Source organism: Thunnus maccoyii, chromosome 24 (assembly GCF_910596095.1).
Source record: "Thunnus maccoyii chromosome 24, fThuMac1.1, whole genome shotgun sequence".
In the NCBI taxonomy this organism is placed as follows: domain Eukaryota; kingdom Metazoa; phylum Chordata; class Actinopteri; order Scombriformes; family Scombridae; genus Thunnus; species Thunnus maccoyii.
The window spans coordinates 19,624,966-19,647,523 of NC_056556.1; the positions used below are offsets into that span (position 1 = coordinate 19,624,966).

The 22,558-nt window shown below is 38.2% G+C and overlaps 1 protein-coding gene across 3 annotated transcripts in view; it reads left to right on the forward strand.

The window, feature by feature from the left end:
- Nucleotides 1-22,558, forward strand: part of LOC121891994 (diacylglycerol kinase zeta-like) — a 119,229-nt gene that overhangs the window by 34,814 nt on the left and 61,857 nt on the right. For 2 of the 3 annotated variants that reach the window (XM_042404726.1, XM_042404724.1), the window contains 19 exons: nt 135-197; nt 2,790-2,846; nt 3,088-3,156; nt 3,859-3,930; nt 4,064-4,180; nt 5,138-5,209; nt 5,984-6,082; nt 6,683-6,765; nt 6,876-6,936; nt 8,524-8,637; nt 8,858-8,995; nt 10,522-10,600; nt 10,832-10,887; nt 12,574-12,636; nt 12,750-12,823; nt 15,702-15,813; nt 16,886-16,972; nt 19,449-19,561; nt 19,750-19,850. In XM_042404726.1, coding sequence (XP_042260660.1) covers nt 135-197; nt 2,790-2,846; nt 3,088-3,156; nt 3,859-3,930; nt 4,064-4,180; nt 5,138-5,209; nt 5,984-6,082; nt 6,683-6,765; nt 6,876-6,936; nt 8,524-8,637; nt 8,858-8,995; nt 10,522-10,600; nt 10,832-10,887; nt 12,574-12,636; nt 12,750-12,823; nt 15,702-15,813; nt 16,886-16,972; nt 19,449-19,561; nt 19,750-19,850 — 1,630 coding nt within the window. The remainder of the gene's footprint in view (nt 1-134; nt 198-2,789; nt 2,847-3,087; nt 3,157-3,858; nt 3,931-4,063; nt 4,181-5,137; nt 5,210-5,983; nt 6,083-6,682; nt 6,766-6,875; nt 6,937-8,523; nt 8,638-8,857; nt 8,996-10,521; nt 10,601-10,831; nt 10,888-12,573; nt 12,637-12,749; nt 12,824-15,701; nt 15,814-16,885; nt 16,973-19,448; nt 19,562-19,749; nt 19,851-22,558) is intronic. The other variant, XM_042404725.1, reaches the window with a different exon arrangement.

Below are 22,558 nucleotides of genomic sequence, written 5' to 3' on the forward strand. Positions count from 1 at the left end.
CCTCAGAGATGAGGTAAATCTGAAAATGTCATTTTATTTGTTCTGTTTTATTTACTTTCATTCTGAAGCAGAGGGCAGCACATTTAAAAGAATGTGCAGGTTGTCTTTAACCATCACTCCTGTCTAACCTGCAGTTTCCCAGCTCTAGAGCCATTCTGTTGGATGCCGCCATGCCCCTCAATGACCCCACCTTTAGAGTGAGATACACAAAACCTCTCCCTTCTCTCCTTCCTACTCGTCTCTAACCTTCAACCTGACCAAAATGACTGGGGTTGGTGTCTGGACCTTTCTTCAATCAATCCATATTGAAACCAGTATCAGTGTTTCCCTCAGGATCAGATGAGAATTTATTTAGTGCGAGAGCCCAACAAGTAATCTTTACAGGTGGAGGCAAATATACTGGGGCCACCGCACAAATAAAATCTCTGCAGTATACAGGGAACACAGATAGAACATGTACTCTCTAGAAGCAGCTTTGGCATCCACAAGTTTGTGGAAAATCCTCTTTTCAATTAGTTAATCAAAACAGAATCTAATCCAGGTCAGACACACACCCTCTGCTGAAAAATCTGTTCTTACATCAGCATGACAGGGTCATTTCCTTTTTTCCTTTTCCTTATATCACATAGACTCTTCTTTCTTTTGTCTCAGGTTCTTGTTGATGAAAATGGTGTGATAAATCTGACATGTTTAAAAGGTGGGCTCTGTCGATCATTAAAGATCTCTGTGAAGGTTATGGTATTAAGGGCACTTTCTGAAACAGTAAGGTTGAGGCAGCAAAGATGGATGAGGAATGGTCACAGAGACAAAGTCAAGGAGGAGGAAACTGCAGACTGCAATTACATGGCTGACTGGAATCAGTCTTGTGTTTCAGCCAGTTCACTGACCTTTGACCCCTTCCCAGTTGATGCTGTAATGGTTTTGACATCAGACTACTATTATCATGTTCATAAGCCTGTTTAAAAGCTTAAAGCTGATGTTATTTACCCACAACCAACACAACTGTCAATAACAACAGCAGAATCAAGAGGAATACTTATACTTGACCAAAGGTGTGCACACAATGTATAATGAGCACAGCTGTACACATTCCCTCACGATCAAGTCTGACATATTTAATAACTTTTGAAGCTTTCAGATCATATCTGTGCATTTGAACAATGTGATATTGTTAATGATGGACCTGTTGATGGGCCTGAGTTTAAAGTGGACATATTCTGCACATTTCTAGGTCTGCATTTTTAATCTGGGCTTTACTGGAATGTCTTTGCATGTTCACATTGCAGTTCAAAACTCCTTATTTATCTTATACTGACCCTTAATGCAGCCCCTTAGTTCAACCTCTGTCTGAAACAGGCCTTTGTAGCGTCTGTCTCTTTAAGGACCCTCTCCCGATGAGCCCAGTCTGTTCTGATTAGTTAGCTTCTGGAAGCTGTGTCTCAGCCATAGACTGTAAAAAAATAATGGACGTAGCCACTGTGACATCACCCACTGGTTTGTGGACTCCTGTTTTGAAGCCTCGAATTCAGCCTTTTTGACTGTCGCCATCTTGGATTTTAGGGCCAGAAGTTACTATATCTGGAGGAGAGGGTGGAACTGAACCTAATGCTAGCATTAGTTGCTAGCTTGGTTAGCACAATGCATTTACAGTCTATGGTTAACTGTGATATTGCTAATGCAAATGATGAATTTGGCTAGCGAAAAACAGGCTTAAAACTAAACGTTTGCCAGAAAAACTGAACATCTGACTCCTTAGAGGGTCTTAGAGTACAACCAAACACTGAACTGCAGCATAGATATCCAACATCATAACAGTATGTATATGACAGAAAATCACAAATAGCTTAATATGCCCCCTTTAAGAAGTTAAAGATGCTCTGTGGAGTTTTCTTATAAACAAAAAGAAGTTGTGTTTACATTGTGTGTTAGTCACCAAAACACATTGTGTGTGTCCTTGAGTTCTAACAAATCGGTTGAATGAATTTCCTTCCCTATAGAACATTTGCAAAGCCCATTATTAAAGTATTTTACATCCTGCATCCATGTTTACCAGCTTACAATCTTCTTCTTCTTTGTCTTGACCCACTCATAAGAAAAGCTCCACAGTGCTACTAGAGGTCAGAAACTCCATGGGTTACCTTTAAGTGAATAAACAAAGAACATAATCTTAGTGATTCTGCAAGGATAAACTCGTGTTTCTTCAAGCTGCTGCCTATGTCATGACATTAATAGTACCACTAATTATGAGAAACTAATTACCAACTAATACATTATTTGTTATGAAACAGTGCATACCAGTGAGGTCTGTGATATGCAAGGCTGAACTATGATTTGTAGGAACAAACAGAATGTCATCAAAATTAACCAGAGCCAATTATCATGATTAAATGACATGTTCTATATGCCCTCCCCCCAAAAAGTGCTATTGACATGACAGTGTTCAGCCTGGCAACCACAGATGTCTGGTGGTGTCTGCTTTCTCTTTACTGTTTACACTTCATTATGAGGAATCATGGTGCCTCACTGGAGGCGGAGCTCACTTTCACTGATATGTCACATAGGTACGTCTGAACCTCTTCCGCCTAAAACTTTGTCTCTCCTTAAAACGCTGTCGACCTGCCAACCTAATCACTGGAAATCATTATGGTTCCTGTAGATATGCACATCTACAGATGTTGTAACAGCTGTCTGTTCTGAAGGTCTTCCTCATAACCTCTCATAGTAGATTGTGTTGTGATCTATGTATTTACATCTGTGTTCCTCTCTGCTCTTCCTCTGCTCTCCTCCAGATTAATTTCAGGTGTAAACCGTCTTTCAGGGAATCAGGCTCTCGGAACATTCGAGAGGTGAGTTCTTAGTTTCTGCCTCCATGTTATTGTTGGGGCTCTAAGTGGTGAAGCTGCTGTAGAACCAAACAAACAAATATCAGAAACCTCAAAAACTGTACCAGCTACAGCAACAAACTTATCTTTATTTTCACTTTTACTAATATTTGTATGTTGTTTGTATTCAAAAAAGGTCATAGATTGAATGTTATGTAAATCTAGGTTTGGAAAATGATAATTTATGTCATTTGTATGTTTCTAGCCCAATGTGGTGCGTCATCACTGGGTGCATCGAAGACGGCAAGAAGGCAAATGCAAACAATGTGGGAAGGTGGGTGGTAATTTTGATGTTTTTATAATAATTTGTTAAGGATCTTTTGAATGTTTGCTTGTTGTACATTGACTTTATATGTATATATATATATATATATATATATATATATTTCTTTGTTCTAACAATGCTTCTTGGCAATAAATCTTGTACCATTGGAAAGCCTCTTTATATTCCTTTAAAATGGTGCCACATTTGTAAGGAACATGCATTTGTGGGATGAGCAGCAGAGCTGAGTATGTGGGTTGCGCCCATGAAAAATTTGCCAAATCCTCTCTGCCAATGCCAAACAGCTTATTTTGCTGTTGCTACTGACTCTTGTTTTGAGCTTCTGGTACCCCCACTGTAGCAGGGCTAAATTTATATATACACTTACATTTTCAGTTTTTGATGATGTTGTCAGAAAGGTGATAATTCTACTTTATGTTTATTATTGACATTGTAGTGAGTGGTGGTGGTGTACTGGAGTGCACATTATATTGAAAAGTGTTCCTAATATTTTGTCCACTCCATTAACATACGTGTGGGGGGCAAGAGTTTATGGCAGAGCTGTTGTATTGGATTGCACAACTGTTTTCTAATAAAGAGCTCGGTGAGTCTATATATAGTGTTTAACTAAATGCCTATAAATTAAATGTATAGTTTGATTGCATCTTACAGTAGTTGTGAAGAGATGATATCTGTTCTTGTTTTTCTGTCCAGGGCTTCCAGCAGAAATTTGCTTTCCACAGTAAAGACATTGTTGCCATCAGCTGTTCCTGGTGCAAACAGGCTGTGAGTATGTTTGGAAGAAGGACTGTGTGACACAATATCTGTAACTGAAAAAGGAACAAATACAGAAGGGGTTACTGAATTAACTGAATTTATTATAACTGATATAATGTTATCATGTCTTTCCCTTTTTTAGTACCACAACAAGGTTTCCTGCTTCATGCTGCAGCAAATTGAGGAGCCTTGTCCAATAGGAGCACACGCTGCCCTCATAGTTCCACCCACATGGATCATTCGGGTCCGACGTAATCAGGTATCTGCTGTCACTCACTCTTTACCTGGTTTGGTAGATATCTCCTAATCTGTCTAATTCTACAGCATCTGTCCTGTCACACAATGCATTCACTGCCTCATCATGCACATGCATGACATAGTGAATGTGTGCACGTCATAGAGAGAAGGGAGACGCAATCATTTTTTAAATATGAGTATAATGGCAGACATTTTCAGTCTCTTCTGGAAGATGTTGCACTCAGTTGGTCACAGAAAAAGTGTCATAAATACACTAAAGACAGAGATGAAGGAAAGAGAAAAGAGAGCCTGAGAAAAAAGTTCAGACCCTGCTTACTTTACACCAGCATTTCTGGTCAGTCACTGCATGAAGTCGGTGTGAATGTCAGATAGTTGGTATCAGAAAGTTACAGAAATCAGATGCAGCCTCCCCAATTCCAGATTCTGAAAGATTAATCACTCATGTTATCGCTAATGTTGTTACATGTACATACTGTAGAGTCTGATAATATGCAAGACTATCAAGAAGTAATCAAGTTGTGATGGCAACTCTGTTTGAGATGTCTAGATATAACATATTAATCCACAGTCAAAAACAACTACTTTTCATGGCCATGGTGTAAAGTTTGCTAACTAAAGTCTTTATTAATCCATGTTTCACATACTCTGCATCTGCATCTCAGATATTTCTGTTAGTTTTGATTCTACAAATATTAAATGAGACTTTCTCGATAGCAGCAATGTAAAATATCTTGCTCAGGATGACTCAGAGAGGCTGGATCGAATATTTGTTAGATAGTAACAGAGAGCTGGTATGTCTCCAACATGGAGAAGTGTAATGCTAATAATAAATGTGAATTTGAATTTCAGACACTTTTAATTTAATGAAGGGAAATATTTAACAGTGTTAAGTAACATTTTCCACACTGTTCCTCATGAAATCAACCTGCAGTCTTTTTGTTTTCTGTCTGTCTAACAGTCATCTATGAAGTCGAGTAAGAAGAAGAAGAGAACGTCGTTCAAGAGGAAAAGCAGCAAGAAAGGAGTTGAGGTCAGTCACCACTGTATACTATGATCCTCCACAAGCAGACCATGAAGATCTCACTGTGTCTCTGAAATGAAAAACTACTGTGAAATTCTCCTGACAGGGCTTTTGTTTCACTTTATCTTCTCATCTCAACTATCTGCTTCACACAAATACATGATAGAGAATAAAACTGTTTAAAGAAAACAGAGCTCAGGTTTTAACATCATCAATAGTGTTATATTCAAACTGCAGCATACACATGAGCACTAGATGGGTTTTATCGCAGACTAAAAACCCATAGATAGTGCTTTTTTATGATTAAAAAAGGCTCCATCTCAAAACATTTTGTATCTTTGCCATCTATTGAGAACATTTCCATTTTCTGGGTTTAGCAGCATAGTTGTGTTAATAAGTTTTTGGGACAAATACCTTCAAAAGGGCTGTCATCACTACAGGTGAGTAGAGGTGAGGTTGAAGCACTCTGCTTCTTTCATAGCAGCAAACTTTGATTCAAGAACAGTAGTTCCTAGTTAAGTTGGTTCAAATGACTGACTATATCACAAAAAAGATAAAGAAAATACAAAACATCAACAACTTTTTAATGCTCACACTGGAGAACATTCAACTTCATGTCTTTGTAAATTTAAGAGAAGTACAAAGAGAAGCTCAAAGTGCTGTTAGCTCTCTGTCCTGGACTGAGAGTACAACTGGAACATCAGTCACAGGTTAGACGGATGAAATGAGAAGCTCTGCTGCGGAATCTCTGATCTGAGTACATCCTCTTCTCTTCTCTGACAGGAGGGACGACAGTGGAAGCCATTTATAATCCGACCCATCCCCTCACCACTGATGAAACCACTGCTGGTGTTTGTCAACCCCAAGAGTGGAGGAAACCAGGTATTCATGAATAAACCAGTTAGTCAGTCAATGGGTAAACCAGCAGTTCAGCAAGTGAGGGATAAATTAATCAGTCAACAAATCAATATGTCATCCAGTTTTTAAATTGTGTATCAGCTTTCAGCCCTCCAATTGGATCCAGTTATTCATTTATTTATTGCAGCTAGTGATTATTTCATGTACACTTCAACTGTCAAAGAAAGTGGGAACTGAAGGGCGTACTTTTGGTTTGATGTATAATTCTGACAGACAGCAGTTATATTCTAAGTTCATGAGCGCCAAACTGCATTTTTTCAGTGTTCAATAATGGAGAGTTGTGTAGGCAGTCACCTGCCATCAAAGGCCTTACAAAGTTATTTATTGTTGAATTTTTGCAAAGTTCTGATGCAGAAGGCACATACCTGCACCTTTTGAGTCGCTCTTAGTGTCTTAGGAGTCCTCTGGACTTCCTCTAACTTCTTCTAGCACTTAAATGCTTTGTTTATTACTTAGACCAAAAGCTTAGGACTCTCAGTCCCAGCTTTAAGTAGATTCTGGATTGTCAGTAGTGGTAGTCAGTTTCTAGTCTTCCAATGTCCCATTTGTTTGTTTGTCTGACAGGGCACTAAGATCCTTCAGTCCTTTATGTGGTATCTGAACCCCAGGCAGGTGTTTGACCTGAGCCAAGGAGGGCCGAAGGAGGGGTAGGTCATACACGCACACACACACACACACACATGCGTAAACATCTAATGATGATGTTAAACACATTTAACTGAACTGAATGTACCATTAACCAGTTTAACTCTTCCAGGTTGGAGATGTATCGTAAAGTTCATAACCTGAGGATTCTGGCATGTGGAGGAGATGGAACTGTGAGTACACACACACACACACACACACACATAAACACAGACATCACAGTAGTATACCTATAGTTTAGTGTAACATATAAACACCTCCATGTTTTACTCACAATAGAGAAGAAAATAGGTATGATGAGTACAACAAGAAATACAATGAAACATAAAATTGCTATGATGATGACTAAAACCATATAACCATCTAACCCTAACCCTAACCCTAACCCTAACCCTAACCCTAACCCTAACCCTAACCATATATGTATGTTTGTACTCTTCTATGCAGTAGGTGGTGAGGATAATCTTTAAGGTTTAGTGGCATCTAGTGGTGAAGCTGCATATTGCAATGAACTGAATACCCCTCCCCTCCCCGTCCCCTTCCAAGCATGTAGGAGAACCTACAGTGGCCAATATTAATACTAATTGGGAGATATAGGAAGATTAAAACATACTGTCCACTTGTAGTTACAAATCTCACTGAACTTCAAGAGAATTTAAAATGATGCAATAACTGGGCTCAATCAAAAGTCACACAGTGATTACGATCTCTTCCTGATGAATATTGAACTGAAGAAGGTTTTTAGGCAACCCTTGATACTAAGAGGGCAATTTTGTCATAATGGGCCTCATGCAAGAACCACTTATACAATCAGATTCCTTCTTAAGTGGCACGTACAAGTGATTTAAGAAAATTTGTGGCATTCATTGTACATAGAACTTTCTCTGAGGTGTGAATGGAATTTATGAGTGGTTCAGACCTCTTGTACGTGTCATGAATAGATCATCTCTGCCTTTCTTCACAAGGGGAAAACACTTTGGCTTAGAATAATAATGTCTTACTCTGAATGAATTTAGAGTTTAAATATGAACTACTATACTGAAATTAACTAAAATACTAAAACAAAATGCAAAATTAATATTCTGTTCAACATATTATCATCATCATGGCTGACAGTTTACAGAGGGTTTTTAGATTTTATGATTTTTGGCATATTTTGGTGCAGCAAGTGTTACATTTTAGTTGCTAGGAAACTTCTCTCACTCCAACAGCTGCCTTGGTGTCTCTCTGCAGGTTTTGTCCAGTATCATGCTGTGTTGCAGCTGACAGTGTAACATCACCTGTAGACTATAAGATTCTCCTCTAATATCTCTGTGACAGTCACATGACCGCCTCCCATATTTATCATGGAGCACTTTGCTTTAGAAAGATGTTTTTTTTATTATTATTATTTTTATTAAAAAAGAAAGAGAGATGTTTTTTCGCATCTAACTTCACGTCAAAGCATTTCCTCTTTGTTTCTGTCACACTAAGTACTGCTCTGCTGTCAATTGTTTTGGGTGCTCTATTACTGACACTCCTTGATACTCCTTGTTGTTACACTTTGGTAACATTTTTTGCCCACAAATGGAGCAGAACATGGAGCCTTATATGGACATTTTAGGGGCATTTAGGGGCACTAATGAGCAGATCTCACAAACGGGCACCTCCTCATGAACAGGTGACATTCATCAGGCTGAAACAAGCAATCTATGATGGGAACACACCCTTTTGTCTCTGTAATTGCATGTCTCTCCCTGTGTGTGTGTGTGTAAAACTAGGTGGGCTGGATCCTGTCTTGTCTTGATGACCTGGCTTTAAACCCTCAACCTCCTGTTGCTGTGTTACCACTTGGGACAGGAAATGACCTTGCCAGGACCCTCAACTGGGGAGGGGTGTGTACAAACACTTGCACTGACACACACACTCATAACTAAACTATAATAGTAAATTAAAGTATTATAAGCATTAGCTTTTTTTCCTGATGTGATTTTGTTATTTCAAAGTTAATACCCATCGTCATGTTTTGTTGATTTTATTGTCTTCCTCTGTGCATGTTTTATGATCACAGGAGTTTATATGATTGTGTACATGTATATGTTTTATTTACTCCAGGGCTATACAGATGAACCTCTGTCTAAGATCCTGTCCCATGTTGAGGATGGAACTGTTGTGCAGCTGGACAGATGGAATCTACAGGTTGAACCAAACCAGAGTTCAGGGGCTGAAGCGGATGAACAACAAACTGATAAGGTCAGCACACACGCACACACTTACTGGCAAAGACATCATATCCTTCCACTCTGAGCTGACCTCAGAGACTTCCACTGGTAAACAAGTTTCTGTTTACATTCAGTGTTGCTCAGCGACACACAGTGTGTGTGTACTTCAGGTCATTCCTTTGAAACTTTCTTCTTCCCTGCCATTTGCTGGCACATTGCTGTCTCTCTTGGCATGTTATTGCCACCTGTAGATTAGTGGACTAATGTGAAACGGTTGACATGAAATGTATATTGTGTCATCTGTGTGTGCTTTACACATTATTGCCAATGGTCTTACAGTACTGGAGACAAACAAAATGAAGATCCACTCATAAAAACATTGTTTCATAGCTCTATTAGTGGTTACTCCACAGGTTATCTTTAACTCATATTTAAAGGGGACATATTCTGCACATTCACAGGTCTATATTTTTATTCTGGAGCTCCTCAAGAATATCTTTTCATGATTTACAGTTAAACTTAAACTCCTTATTTATCTTATACTGGCCCTTTGCACAGCCCTTCAGTTCAGTCTCTGTCTGAAACAGGCCGTTTTAGCTCCTTTGTCTTTAAGGCCCCCCTCCTGATGTACCCACTCTGTTCTGATTGGCCAGCTCTTTTAAACTGTTCCTCAGGAGACCTCCGCTGACTCCAGAAGCTACATCAACAAACCATGAAACAAACTATAGTAGTAGGATTTCAATACTTTTTTTGTTATTTCCTCGAAATGTCACCTTCTCAAATACATCCATACATGTTTGAGCCGGTATCCGATCTGAAATATGAGAGTGGACAATGCAAACAACACATGGATTAACCTTATCAATAACCTTACCAACCGAGGCTATGGAACGGATGGCCATTTAGGGGCATGCATGATGAGACAACATCAGCTTGTCAGTAAGGTAGAAAAATGAAACACAAACGAAGTGCTCAGAGCAGGTTGAAGCCCTGATTTTTGACTTACAGGGAGCATTTGTACATATGTTAACCTCAAGTTCTGGAACTTTGATCATGTTTAACATCTGACATCATAACAGGATATAAATAACAGAAATCCACAAAAAGCAGAATATGACCCCTGTTTACCACAAATTCACTATGACAAACACAGGCTCTAGATTCTTTAACCCTTCAAACTAAGAGACTAAAAAGAGTAACAGATGACTCATAACTGATTCATATCTAATCAGTTGTTAGTTTATTCCCCACCCCTTGTCCTGTTGACTAGCACCACCATCAAATCAGAAATTTACCCTTGACCAACACTTGGGTCTTTGACGAGCTTTGATCACTCATGGACTCCAGAACACCTGATGCTGGATCAGAACTAGTTCACCACCTGCTGCTGTTAAAAACGTTCTGCATTGGATCTACATTTTTCCAGTAAACATAACCTGGGCGGCAATTAAGTTGTATATAAATGTTATTTATTGGAGACAAGACTGCAGTGTAATGAGAGATGTAACTAGTGTGTGTTTTCATGTTTGAGTGTGTTTTGTGTGTCTGCTTTCTTAGCTTCCTCTAGATGTGTTCAACAATTACTTCAGTCTTGGATTCGATGCCCATGTGACTCTAGAGTTCCACGAGTCAAGAGGTATGTTCATATTGATAATCAGAAAAGTGAAATATGTTATTACAGCATTATATACTGTGTGAGTAGGTTTTTAACGTTGTTCAAATTAATAATGATGTGTGAAGATTATGGGAACATTGCTAATTTGTTACATTTAGTTCAAATGTTTGCAAAACCTTGACATTTCCATTTGATTTGCTGCATGTTTCTTAAATGTTTTATCTATTTAATGTCTCTCTGTCATTGTTTTAGAGGCCAACCCAGAGAAGTTTAACAGTCGTTTTAGGAATAAGATGTTCTATGCTGGGGTGAGTAAAGTGTTACAGTAAAAGTAGTGGTTTGGTCCCTCTGACTGATATATTATTATATATGACATCATTAGATTATTAATAGTGAAGCATCAGTGTTAGAGCAGCATGTTACTGTTGTAGCTGCTGGAGGTGGAGCTAGTTTACACTACTTTATATACAGTTAGCTAGTTTAGTCCAGTGGTTCCCAACCAAGGGGTCGGGCCCCTCCAAAGGGTCAGCAGATAAATCTGAGGGGTCGTGAGATGATTAATGGGAGAGGAAAGAAGAAAAAACAAAGTTCTGATACACAAATCTGTTTTCAGTTTTTGAACTTTTTATCTAATCTTTGATTTTTGGTGAAATATTGGATCATTTGAACATTTATTGAATGAAACCATGTGAGAAGTTATTAACAACTCATAGACATGTGAAATGTGACCCCGACTACACACTGCTTTTTGTAAGACGTCAAAAGCCAAAAAGGTTGGAAACCACTGGTTTCATCTTTAACAAGGTGTTGTATTTTAAAAGCTTGTTATATTATCCATTGTGTCAAATCTTCATCTGAAAAGTAACTAAAGCTGTCAAATAAATGTAGTGAAGAAGAAAGTACAATATTTCCCTCTGAAATGTAGTGGAGTGGAAGTATAAAGTAGCATAATATGAATACAGTACTCAAAATTAGTAAATGTAATTAGTTACTTTCCACCACTGATCAGCTGGCACATGACTGGTACAACAAAAAACACAAAACTTAATGGTAAGAAAAAAACAACAACAAATATCTCAATACAACAAATTCATGTATATTGGGAAGTTTTTATAAATGAAAAACAAAATATAAATCCCCTCCAACATCTTATTGGCTATTCAAACACCATTTCCTCTGATATTTGCCTTCTCTATCTTCTGGTGCAACCCTTCCCCACACGTCTCTGCTGTGATGTTCTCACAGCAACATGGATGCTCTGACTTCACTCTGTCTGTTCCTTTGTGTCCACCTCTCCCTCTGTTGGCTTTAATATTTTGCATGTGAGGATTAATACAATGAGCATATTGATGAACATGTCTGGCAGTACAAATCATTAGAAAAGCAGTTAAATCCAGAGGCTTACATAGGGGAGTTTTTCCTTACCGCTGTCGCCAAGTGCTTGCTCATGCGAGAATTGTTGGGTCTCTGTAAATTAAAGAGTACGGTCTAGACCTGCTCTGTATGAAAAGTGCCCTGAGATGACTTTTGTTGTGATTTGGCGCTATATAAATAAAAAATGAATTGAATTGAATTGAATAGTTTAAGTTTGTACTTAAAAGTGTTATGAGAAACACAATGTTTGTTCTCAGAACCACAATCACAAAAAACTCTGCAATATTGGTTTCATCATATCAACTGTGTCACTTAAATGTTCAGAATATGACAGTTTGAGGTCACACCAGTTGCTGTCTAAGATGTTTTACAAGTGCCCCATGTCTATGTGGTAAACATTAGGTGACCCAGGTGTGGCTACTGTGCAGAGTTGTGGTGAGAACCACACAACTAAATGAGAACTTTGCAGCGGTGAAGATTGTTGTTTGGGAACACTCTGTCTCTGGCTTTGTCAGAAGCAGCAGGGGATAACTCTGTGGGCTTCATGATGCATTCCTCTGAGGAGAGTCCCGCTTACCTGTGTGTTTGTCTATCTGTGTGTGTGTGTGTCTCTCATACAGACGGCATTCTCAGATTTCCTGATGGGAAGCTCCAAAGATCTGTCAAAGCACATCAAAGTGGTGGTGAGTAGCTGTCAATCAAGCAGTCAGTCATCCAGTCAACTGCTGCGTGAGAACACTCAGTCATTCTCTTGCTCTGTGTGTGTTTGTGTTTGTGTGTCTATCTCTGTCTCCAGTGTGATGGGACAGATTTAACATCAAAGGTTCAGGACTTGAAGCTGCAGTGTCTGGTCTTCCTCAACATCCCCAGGTGAGTCAGCGCTGGTAATGGTAACGGTGGCATTGCTACTACTACTGCGGATATTACTTTCCGCACTACCTTCTACTGCAGTGGGGGAGATTAATCATATAATTTTTCATCTATTGTGTGTTTTTAATAACATTTCACCACATTCAAAAAATCTGCAACACTGTGCCCGTTCAAATCACGCCTGTTTATTTGCTTATATTGCTTGCTTGAGAACCGCATATGTATGTATCAATTGACAAACGTATCAATTAAAGCGATAAGGAATCAGTAAATTAAATGGTTTAAATCCAGACAGAAATTCAACGGTGAGACTAAACTAAGGTGGAACCATAGAAGCAGTTTATAGCCTTCCATTGGTGATTCTGCTGCCAATCAAACATGTCTAGTTTTGGCTAGTTTTACTGCTGTGGCCTCTGTTTTTCTCTCCTGTGTATGCTTGTTTTTTTCTCTTGGGCGGTTTAACTGAGCAGGGCGTGTGCCTTTGTCCTGCTCAGGATGTCAGAGCCCAGAAGCCCCACCCGGCTGTGATGTGAGGGTGTTTATATCAAACAGCCCCTGTTGCACTCAGACATGGAGCGAAGTGGCTCACTGTTTGCTTGTTTATTCAAAGTTTATTAATATTAAATGCGTTGCATGTCCAAATTGCACTAAAATTTGACACTGCACTTCCTTTGGTCCCCAGCAATGCACCTGCCAAGTGTTAAGTAGATCGGATGAATGGTTCAAGAGATATGTGAAGGACAAACATACAGACAGACAGACAGAGATTCCTTGCTTTCTATAGAGAAATTTACATGAACTATGTTTTATTTTATGTTTTTGAACATATCAAAACAGAATAAATAAGCAATAAATATCAAAATCAACATATTAAAAACTCTGTTTAATATGCAGATATTTGCAGCTGACATGATAAATCACGGTTGCTGGTTGTCATGGTAACACCACATGCTCACTGGCTCAGGACTCACTTTGGCAGGTGCTCAGCAGTCAGAAAAGCAGTGAGCACCAGAGCAGCGATGAAAATATTTGAGACAAAAAACAGCTCAAAGAAATGTTTTAGCATTTGAGTGTGTCCGTGCGCATGCTGGTAAACATACTGCTGGTAAACATGAAAACAAGACAAAATACAACCTGTCAGTGGAGTCAGACCTGCAGGTTGGTCTCTCTCCACATCAACAGCAGCTCACATGTCCCATTAAAATGGCCAAAACCTTTTTGGGGGTTTGTATGTTTGTTTTTCCTTGTAAATCTTAAATATAAGCTAATTTTAACTGAAGAAAATGAAAGAAATACATTTAATATATTAATGTATTCAATTGTATTCATCTACTGTGTATCCCACTACTACATACACCATTGCACTATACACCATTGCAACTGTATTTCAGCCTGTGGCATGGTGTTTTTTTGTTCCCATCATGAGTTCTCTCAGTCAGTATGGTTTCCTTCCAAATGACATAAAACAGCACTAGACCCTTCGTCTGGATAAGTATTAAAAATCTTATAAAAATATCTCTTTTGCATCCATTCAAACATCAGAATCATGCTACAGTAAACACAGAGAACATCATAATGACTCTGTGTTGCTGTGTCCTTGTTTGTGAATAATTGTGTCTCACATGCAGTTGTCAATTTGCCTCATCAAGAATGTTCAAAAGGGACTTTTATCTCCTGAGTTTAGTGGATCCATAGTTCCTGGAACTATTTGGTCAAAAAGGGGCATCTGTTTAGTTGACTCTCCTGCAACATGACATTCTGTAACCACTGGCAACTGTTTTAAAAGCAAAATGCCCAGTGGTAGGTTAAGTAGGTTAAGCGTTGAAAAAGCAGCTGCTACTTGTTTATCCAGTAGCAAAACACCAATTGTTTGTACAGTATACAGTTCACTCACTGACCACTTTATTAGGAAAACTGTACAGTCTAATGCAATCCAATACAACAGCTGTGCCATAAATTCTACTTTCACAAAGCTTATATATTTTCAATTTTTGTTGACATTGTCAAAAAGGTGATAATTCAATAATAAACATAAAGGTGATAATTCTACTTTATGTTTATTATTGAGGTCATAGTGGGTGGTGGTGGTGGTGTACTGGAGTGCATTATATTGAAAAGTGTGCCTAATATTTCGCCCCCTCATATATGTTAATGTGGGGATAACACTTTTCAATTTAAGTGGAGTTTATGGAATTTATAGCAGAGCTGTTTATTGTATGTTGTATTGGATTGCATTAGATTGCTGAGGTGAAGTGTATTTATTATGTATAAACACGCTGCAAACTCCAACACGGAGGGAAAACAGGCAGATAAAACATACTGAATGTGAATGTGACCTTGCTGCAGTAATCATTTAGATGATGCTGTGGCACTTTTCTGCTGTTTGTGTGTTTTTGTGATCCGGGCGTATTTATATGCTCTCAAACATTTGGTCACGACATCATGAATCAAGCGTAACCAGTTATGTGTGTTAATTTATTTGGAATGCCTTCTGTATGGTGGGCGCCTGATATTACTCAAGCTGTTTATGACACGGAGGAGAAAAGCCACCAATTTGTGTAAACGCTTTTTATAATCATGTTTATTGGTGTTGGTGGTGTTGGAGCCTTGATGTGCAATAAACACAATCTCAGTGCTGAGGAAGACTCATCATCACTGCTGTAGCTGTTTGTCCCTGCTGTCAGTGAAGAGCTAATTGCAGAGTTGGTGCAGTTCATGAATGGAGAGATTCCAACCAAAATCAGCCACAATGACTTTTAATCAAATCAAATGGTGATGATGAGTGTTTCTGCTGCCTCTGATAATAACAGTGTGTGTGTTGTGTGTATTTTTGGAATTGATGGTTATGATGATGTGCTGTGTGTGTTGTGTGCTTTAGGTACTGTGCAGGCACTACACCTTGGGGAAACCCTAGTGAACATCACGACTTTGAACCTCAGCGCCACGATGATGGATACATCGAGGTCATTGGATTCACCATGACATCACTGGTACGGAGCCCTCACTGTGTCCTGGTAACTGGGTAACCAGGGAAGGAAAGGATCTATATGACCAGCTGCCAGTCAACAGTCTGTTTTATTAAAATAATATAAATATGAATTTAATATTACTTAGAATGGACTTAGTATTATTTGTGATTATGTCAGTAGTAGTTTGTTGTTGTTAGTTTATTAGGTCCACATTGAAGAAAAAAAAAAAGCTGTACAGGAACAAAGTCATAACATTTTAAGAAAAAAGTCTAATAATAATATTTTGAGATTTTAATACTCGATGAGAGCAGTCTATCAGCTTTTATGTGTCAAATAAGTGATGCTAATCACTCAACCAGTTATAGCTGGTTTCACTAATACGCACCTCATCTTATGCGAGAAAATGAAACCAGTTCCATGATGAGTGAGTCAATAAGCAGACATGTTTGAAACAGCAGCTGGAGTTCAGACTTGAGACCTGGTTTTCTCCAGACAGCTGAGCCAAGAGCGAAGTCAGGGCATCAGAGAGAGATTTAAGCTCAGTGGGCTTTATGCAAATGATGTGAAAGGCAGCAGAGTCTACCTGTCATATAAAATGCATAATATATCCCATTCAGACTAACGCAGAGTCACAGTCATCTGCCAGACATCTACTGTCTCTGGATGAGATAAAGTTTAGGGAAGCAGTTGTGATTGGGAAGTAACAGTAACAAGAAGTTACAATAACAAGATGTACATTTACCAAACCAGCTGCTCATGCTTGAAGCCTCTTCTTGGAAACAAACTTCTAATAGGGCATAAATCTCACTTTTGTGTGCCTTATTGTCCACACAACTGTTAACTCCACCACCCCCAATATATTTTTTTTAATTTTAAGAGGCATTCCACTGATTTTACTAAAGGGAGTACTACTCAGCCCATGAAAACAGTTTTATAATATCTGTCTTTGAAGGAGTTTGACTGTCTGTCTTTTGAGTCCCTCCTACTACTTCATGAAAGTGTAATATTAATTCCCTGAAGTAGCCTTTAATGAAGTCATACCTGGGGTAATGTTGTGAATATTTGGTTACTGAGTGTGTTTCTCTGTGTGAAGGCTACTCTCCAGGTTGGAGGTCATGGCGAGAGGTTGAACCAGTGTCGAGAAGTAACTCTCACCACTACGAAACCTCTTCCAGTGCAGGTATGCACATGCGCGCACACACACACACACACACACACACACACACACACACACACACACACACACACACACACACACACACACACACACATACACCTACAGTGGTAGAAGAAGTATTCAGATCCTTTATTTCAACAAAACAGATTTGGCAGAAATGGAATATAATATTCATAAGTATGTTTTAATTAGTGTATAATCACCTGAAAATAAGAAGTGATGGTATTTTCATTAGCTTAGAATGAACCCTTTACATCTTGACAGGGGAGGATGAGGGGAGGGGTATTCAGTTGGTTGCACTATGCAACCTCACCACTAGATGCCACTAAATCCTACACACTGGTCCTTTAAGTACCAATACAACAATGTAAAAATACTCCATTGCAAGTAAAAGTCCTGCATGGAAAATCCTACTACAGTAAAAGTACATAAGTATTATGAGCTTGATGCAGTTAAAGTATTGCAGTAAAAGTAGTGGTTTGGTCCCTCTGACTGATATATTATTATATATGACATCATTAGATTATTAATACTGAAGCATCAGTGTGCAGTGTCACACACACACAAACACATGTAGGAATATCACTACACTTGGAAATCATTATGATGCACTCATTAAATCATAGGGGCACCACCTCCATTGATTAATTAGTTTATAAATTGTAATTAGGAGGAAAAATAATCAAATGAAATAAATCAGTCTTATATCTGAAAGTCATGAACTCTGAATACAGGGACTCCCATCTCTGTTGTAAACACAGACAAATACAACGACTAGGTGATAAATAAAGATATTTATTGAACTACAAAGGAATAGGGATGAATAGGGAAACACTAAGCGTATGTACATATATACAAATAAAATGAATTGGTAAATTAAGTTAACAAGATGCTGCTGACAGAATGAATGAATTAATGAATGAATGTTGTCAAAAACGCAAGGAGGGGCAATTAAGTAAGTTCTTGCATTGTACTTGCATCAACTCTGAGACAGAAGCATGGTAGATGGTTTTCTTACTGTTTCCTTGGTGATGAAGCGTGGAGTAAGGGGAAGCAGATTCGTTATCCTCGGGTTGCCGGAGTAACAGCTAGATGAGCATCGTTGCAGTAGGTTTGGTGAAACAGCTGGTTCACTCTTTCTCAGGAGGACGAATCCAGTCTTGCTAGCTGAGGCCGCGTAGTGTCTCAGTCTTGGTGCATTCACTGGCAGGCTGCAGAGTTGGATGCATGGAGCTCTCAACTAATCAGAAGAGTCCTTGGAAAAGTCTTTAAAAAGTTTAACTACACAATAAGAATAGGAGATTACAAAAATAATAGATAATTCAAATGTAAAATGGCTTGGCTTGGCTTGTGGCTTAGGCATTTTTGCAGTCTTTTGCTTCTTAGTTGAGTCTTTCCATCCTGGCTGATAAGACAGAGAGGAACACAGAAGAAGCAGCAGTGCTCAGCAAGGCAAAAAGCAAAAGAGGAGCAACACCCAAAAAGGCATGAACGAAGAAGAACCAGACAAAGAGTTGTAACATTTCTTCTAGCTAGGAGGCGTGTTTTTGGAGAGAGAGGATCCTTGCTGCTCTTTTGAGGAGCTGCATTGATTGCTAATGAATTCCTTTTTGTAGAGAGAAAACCGGCCCCCGACTTTAAAAGGGAATAATTTTATCCCTATCAGATATTTAAAAATGACACGCTCGCAAATCGACAAACTCATTCCGTCGTCAATGTCATCAACACATCATGAAACAGTGAGAACACTTAGAAATTGTAATATTGATTAACCACATAAAATACAGAATAAAATCAATGAAACTTAATTTTTCTAATCTGTAATTCAACCTATGAAGAAAACATTATCCTATCAATCAAACCATAGATAAATGACACACTTACACTTATTAATATCAATTTTTCATCATTTTTAGTGGCATTTCTGACCATTTCACACACTTATTGTATATAAAAGAAAAAGAGAGGAGGAGAGCGAGTTAAAGGAATGCAGCTTCTCCTAAAATGTACGATTTAAGAGATAGGAGCTAGCAGAAGAAGGGAGGGAGGCTCAACCATGTTCGGCAGAAAAACAGAGTCGTTAATTTCCAAAACTCATTTTCAAATTATTTTCCTCCTTGGCAGGTGGTGAGGAGGCTTGGTTTCATTATTCTACACACACACACACACACACACACACACACACACGTGCACACTGTATTGTACATCTGTTACTGTACTGCTTCACTGTACTACAAGCTTTTTGTAGTACCACTGTGCTAAATATTCATATTGTCTCAGCAGAGTCATATTTCTGCACACAGCTTAAGTGTTGACTACTAAATACGATGCAATATTCTGTAGAGCATCTAAAGTTACCTCCTAATATTACAGAATATAGTTTATTCTGACTTTTTTTCACAATTGAGAAGACCAAGTATTCATATGATTGATTCTTTGGTTAATTGATTGATTATTGATCAATTTTGATGACATTTAGGTGGATGGTGAACCATGCAGACTTGCTCCCTCAGTCATCCACATTAGCCTCAGGAACCAGGCTAACATGGTTCAGAAAACTAAACGAAGGACGTCACTACCACACCTCAACGAGTGAGTGTCACACACACACACACACACACACACACACACACACACACACACACACACACACACACACACATACACACAAGCATGATAGGCTTAATTTTCCAATACTTGTCTAACTAACTGGACATGATAATGTAAGACTTTGTAATAATTAATCTGTTAAAACTGGTCTGGTCTGGTTTGTGTCTCAGCCAGCAGCCAGTCCCAGAGAGGCTGAGGATCAGAGTCAGCAGGATCAGTATGACGGACTATGAGGCTCTGCACTATGACAAGGACAAACTACGACAAGCATGTAAGGAAACACACTCACATCCATCTGCAGTGGTGGCAACAATGTCTGCAGTTACTGTTGTTATGTATCTGTTATGTGTAGCCAGCAGTGATAACCAGACTCACTGTATGTAAGAGTTTCTCATGAACAAACATAACATGTTTTTGTTAATGGTATGAGTGATAACAATGTTCCCAGGAACTTTATTTTGCTATTGTGGTCATACAGTTTGTTTTATATGGTAAAAAATGTTACCAATTGTATCTCAAGCCCTTCTTTGGTTATTGTCAATAACCCAAAATCTTTTAGGAAAAATGTTAAAACAATTTAATAGAAACGTTTAACAGATACATGGTCCAAATGGCATATTTATAGAACACCAAAAAAGGCTATGTGCACCAATATTTGATTAAATTGGACTAAGCATAAGGAAGTTATGGTGTATAATTCATAATAGAAAAATAAGACAAAGTACAAGTGTGAAAAAAGACAAAACAATACAAAAAACCATATGTTTTAACACCAATTAATGTCCATTGAAAAGATTTCGACACTGTCCAGTCGTATATCATCTCTAATGATTTGCAGATCAAATAATCCAATAAAAGTCTTATACAAGATTTTTTAAGGGGTTTAAAGGGTCTTTCTCTACAGTAGAATGGTATTCAATGTGCAGAGGGCTTATCAGTAGTCTTCAGTAACTCTTTAAGCACACAAAAATGACATTTTGAAAAGATGAGTTGGTTATATCAGACCACATTTTCAACCGGCTGCTTCCTGCTTGTCAGTATGTGGTTAGGATGTCTTCCGATGTGTTGAACATGGTCAAGAAGTTGCATGTGGATGTACCTGAATATCTTCAGGCTGAAGTGGGAATTAAACTGCTGGATGATTAGAAGGTAGAGCAGTGATCTGAAGGTCAACAAGATGATTTTCAGCTGTCTCTCCATCCTTTATCTCAGTCGCTTGTCATGCTGCAGTGATGTGATGGAGCTGTGAGTGTCTGTGTTCACATGAAAGATATCATACACACACACACACACAAACACACACACACACAGTGCGCAGTGCTGGCGTTGCTGATGTTTCATGTACATAGAAGAGGAAAGCTCTGCCTCTGACTGTCTCTCTCTCTCTCATTGGGAACAATTACACTCACATGGCTTCACAGAACACACATGCACTCATTTGGTTCATGTTAGTTCAGAGTGTTGACACAAGGTGGCGCTCTTAGCTTTTATAACATTGTAAACAGCCCCCTTTATAATACTGTAAACTATTTATATTGCTGTAAATGTAGACATATTTCTCTTTCTTTCTGTTTTTTGCATGTCATTTGTCTGTACTGTTGAGCCTTGGGATTCAAGCCTAAACCATGGGGGAAATATGTATATATACTGTACATATTTATACATATTTCATAAGAATGATGATAATAATATATAATATTATTCATTTAAAACCTCGCTTAACTTAAAAAAAATCCCTAAGTGTTATGTTGAAGTGTTATATATTTGATTTGGCTGACTGATATTCATTTTTTATACTTCATTCTTTGTTCTCGCTATCTGAAGTTTGAGTTGTTTTCCCGCTATGCAAATCAATCACTGCTCTCAACTTGTGGATGTGACACTTGGGGAGATGGTAAAAATATGTTTCATACCCCGAGGCACAGTGGTTACATCATCTCAATGCCATTTCTCTGAATGGCATTGAGATGTTATATCATCTCAATGCCGTTCATTCACGCCGTGCTCTGTATTCCATCCTGAACATATGTGGAATGTAGAGATTGTTTCATGGGGATGTGGACGGATCTTTCATAGTGTTTTTTTAAACAGTGATCTGTACTGTTAGAATTATAGGAGAACTATCATCTAAGACACTCCTAAAGTTAACAAATTCAATGACTAAATACAAACATATTTGTTCTGTAATGTAGTTCTATGTTACATGATATACATTATGTATATTATAAAATCATGTATGTCCTAGTGCAGCAAATAACAGTTGCTTTTACCATCTGTTACTCTGACAATTACTGTAGTTGATTAATTAATTCTTAAATGTAAAAAGAGTCCAAAGTGACATTTTGTTAAACCAATTAGATTCATTATTTCTGACAACACAATTGCAGCTGCATCTTCAACTAGGTGCCAGGTTATTCAGAGATATAAAGGTATCAAATATATAATTTACAATACAATTTTACATTGAATAAACAGAGATTTAGTTACAGATATCAGCACATAAATGTCAAAATGCTGTATATAGTCAGTTGTATTGCACATGGCCTCTGTGCATATTAGACTTTATGTACATTGTTTTATTGCACATAATTGTTGTATTTTACATTCTGGGACTAAATTAAGCTTATTACACTTGGTTGAAACCCCTAAGATACAGTGATAGAAGTCGAAGAAATACACAAATCTCACATTTGAGAAGCGGGAATCAGAATATGTTTGAAATTGTTGCTGGACATTTAACCACTCAATTATCAACATTTTTGATGATTAATTTTCTGTCGATGGACTAAACAGTTGAGTGTTTCAGTTCCAATATGTTTACTGTCTTTGAAAAGTGTACACTCCTCTTAACTTTTTCCACATTTTGTTGTCTGGTTACAGGAACCTTAAGTAAAATACTAACTAATGGCCAAGAAAGGCTGCATTTACAAACACAACATTATGTGTACCATTACAGTACCCTACACAACAACCAATCAG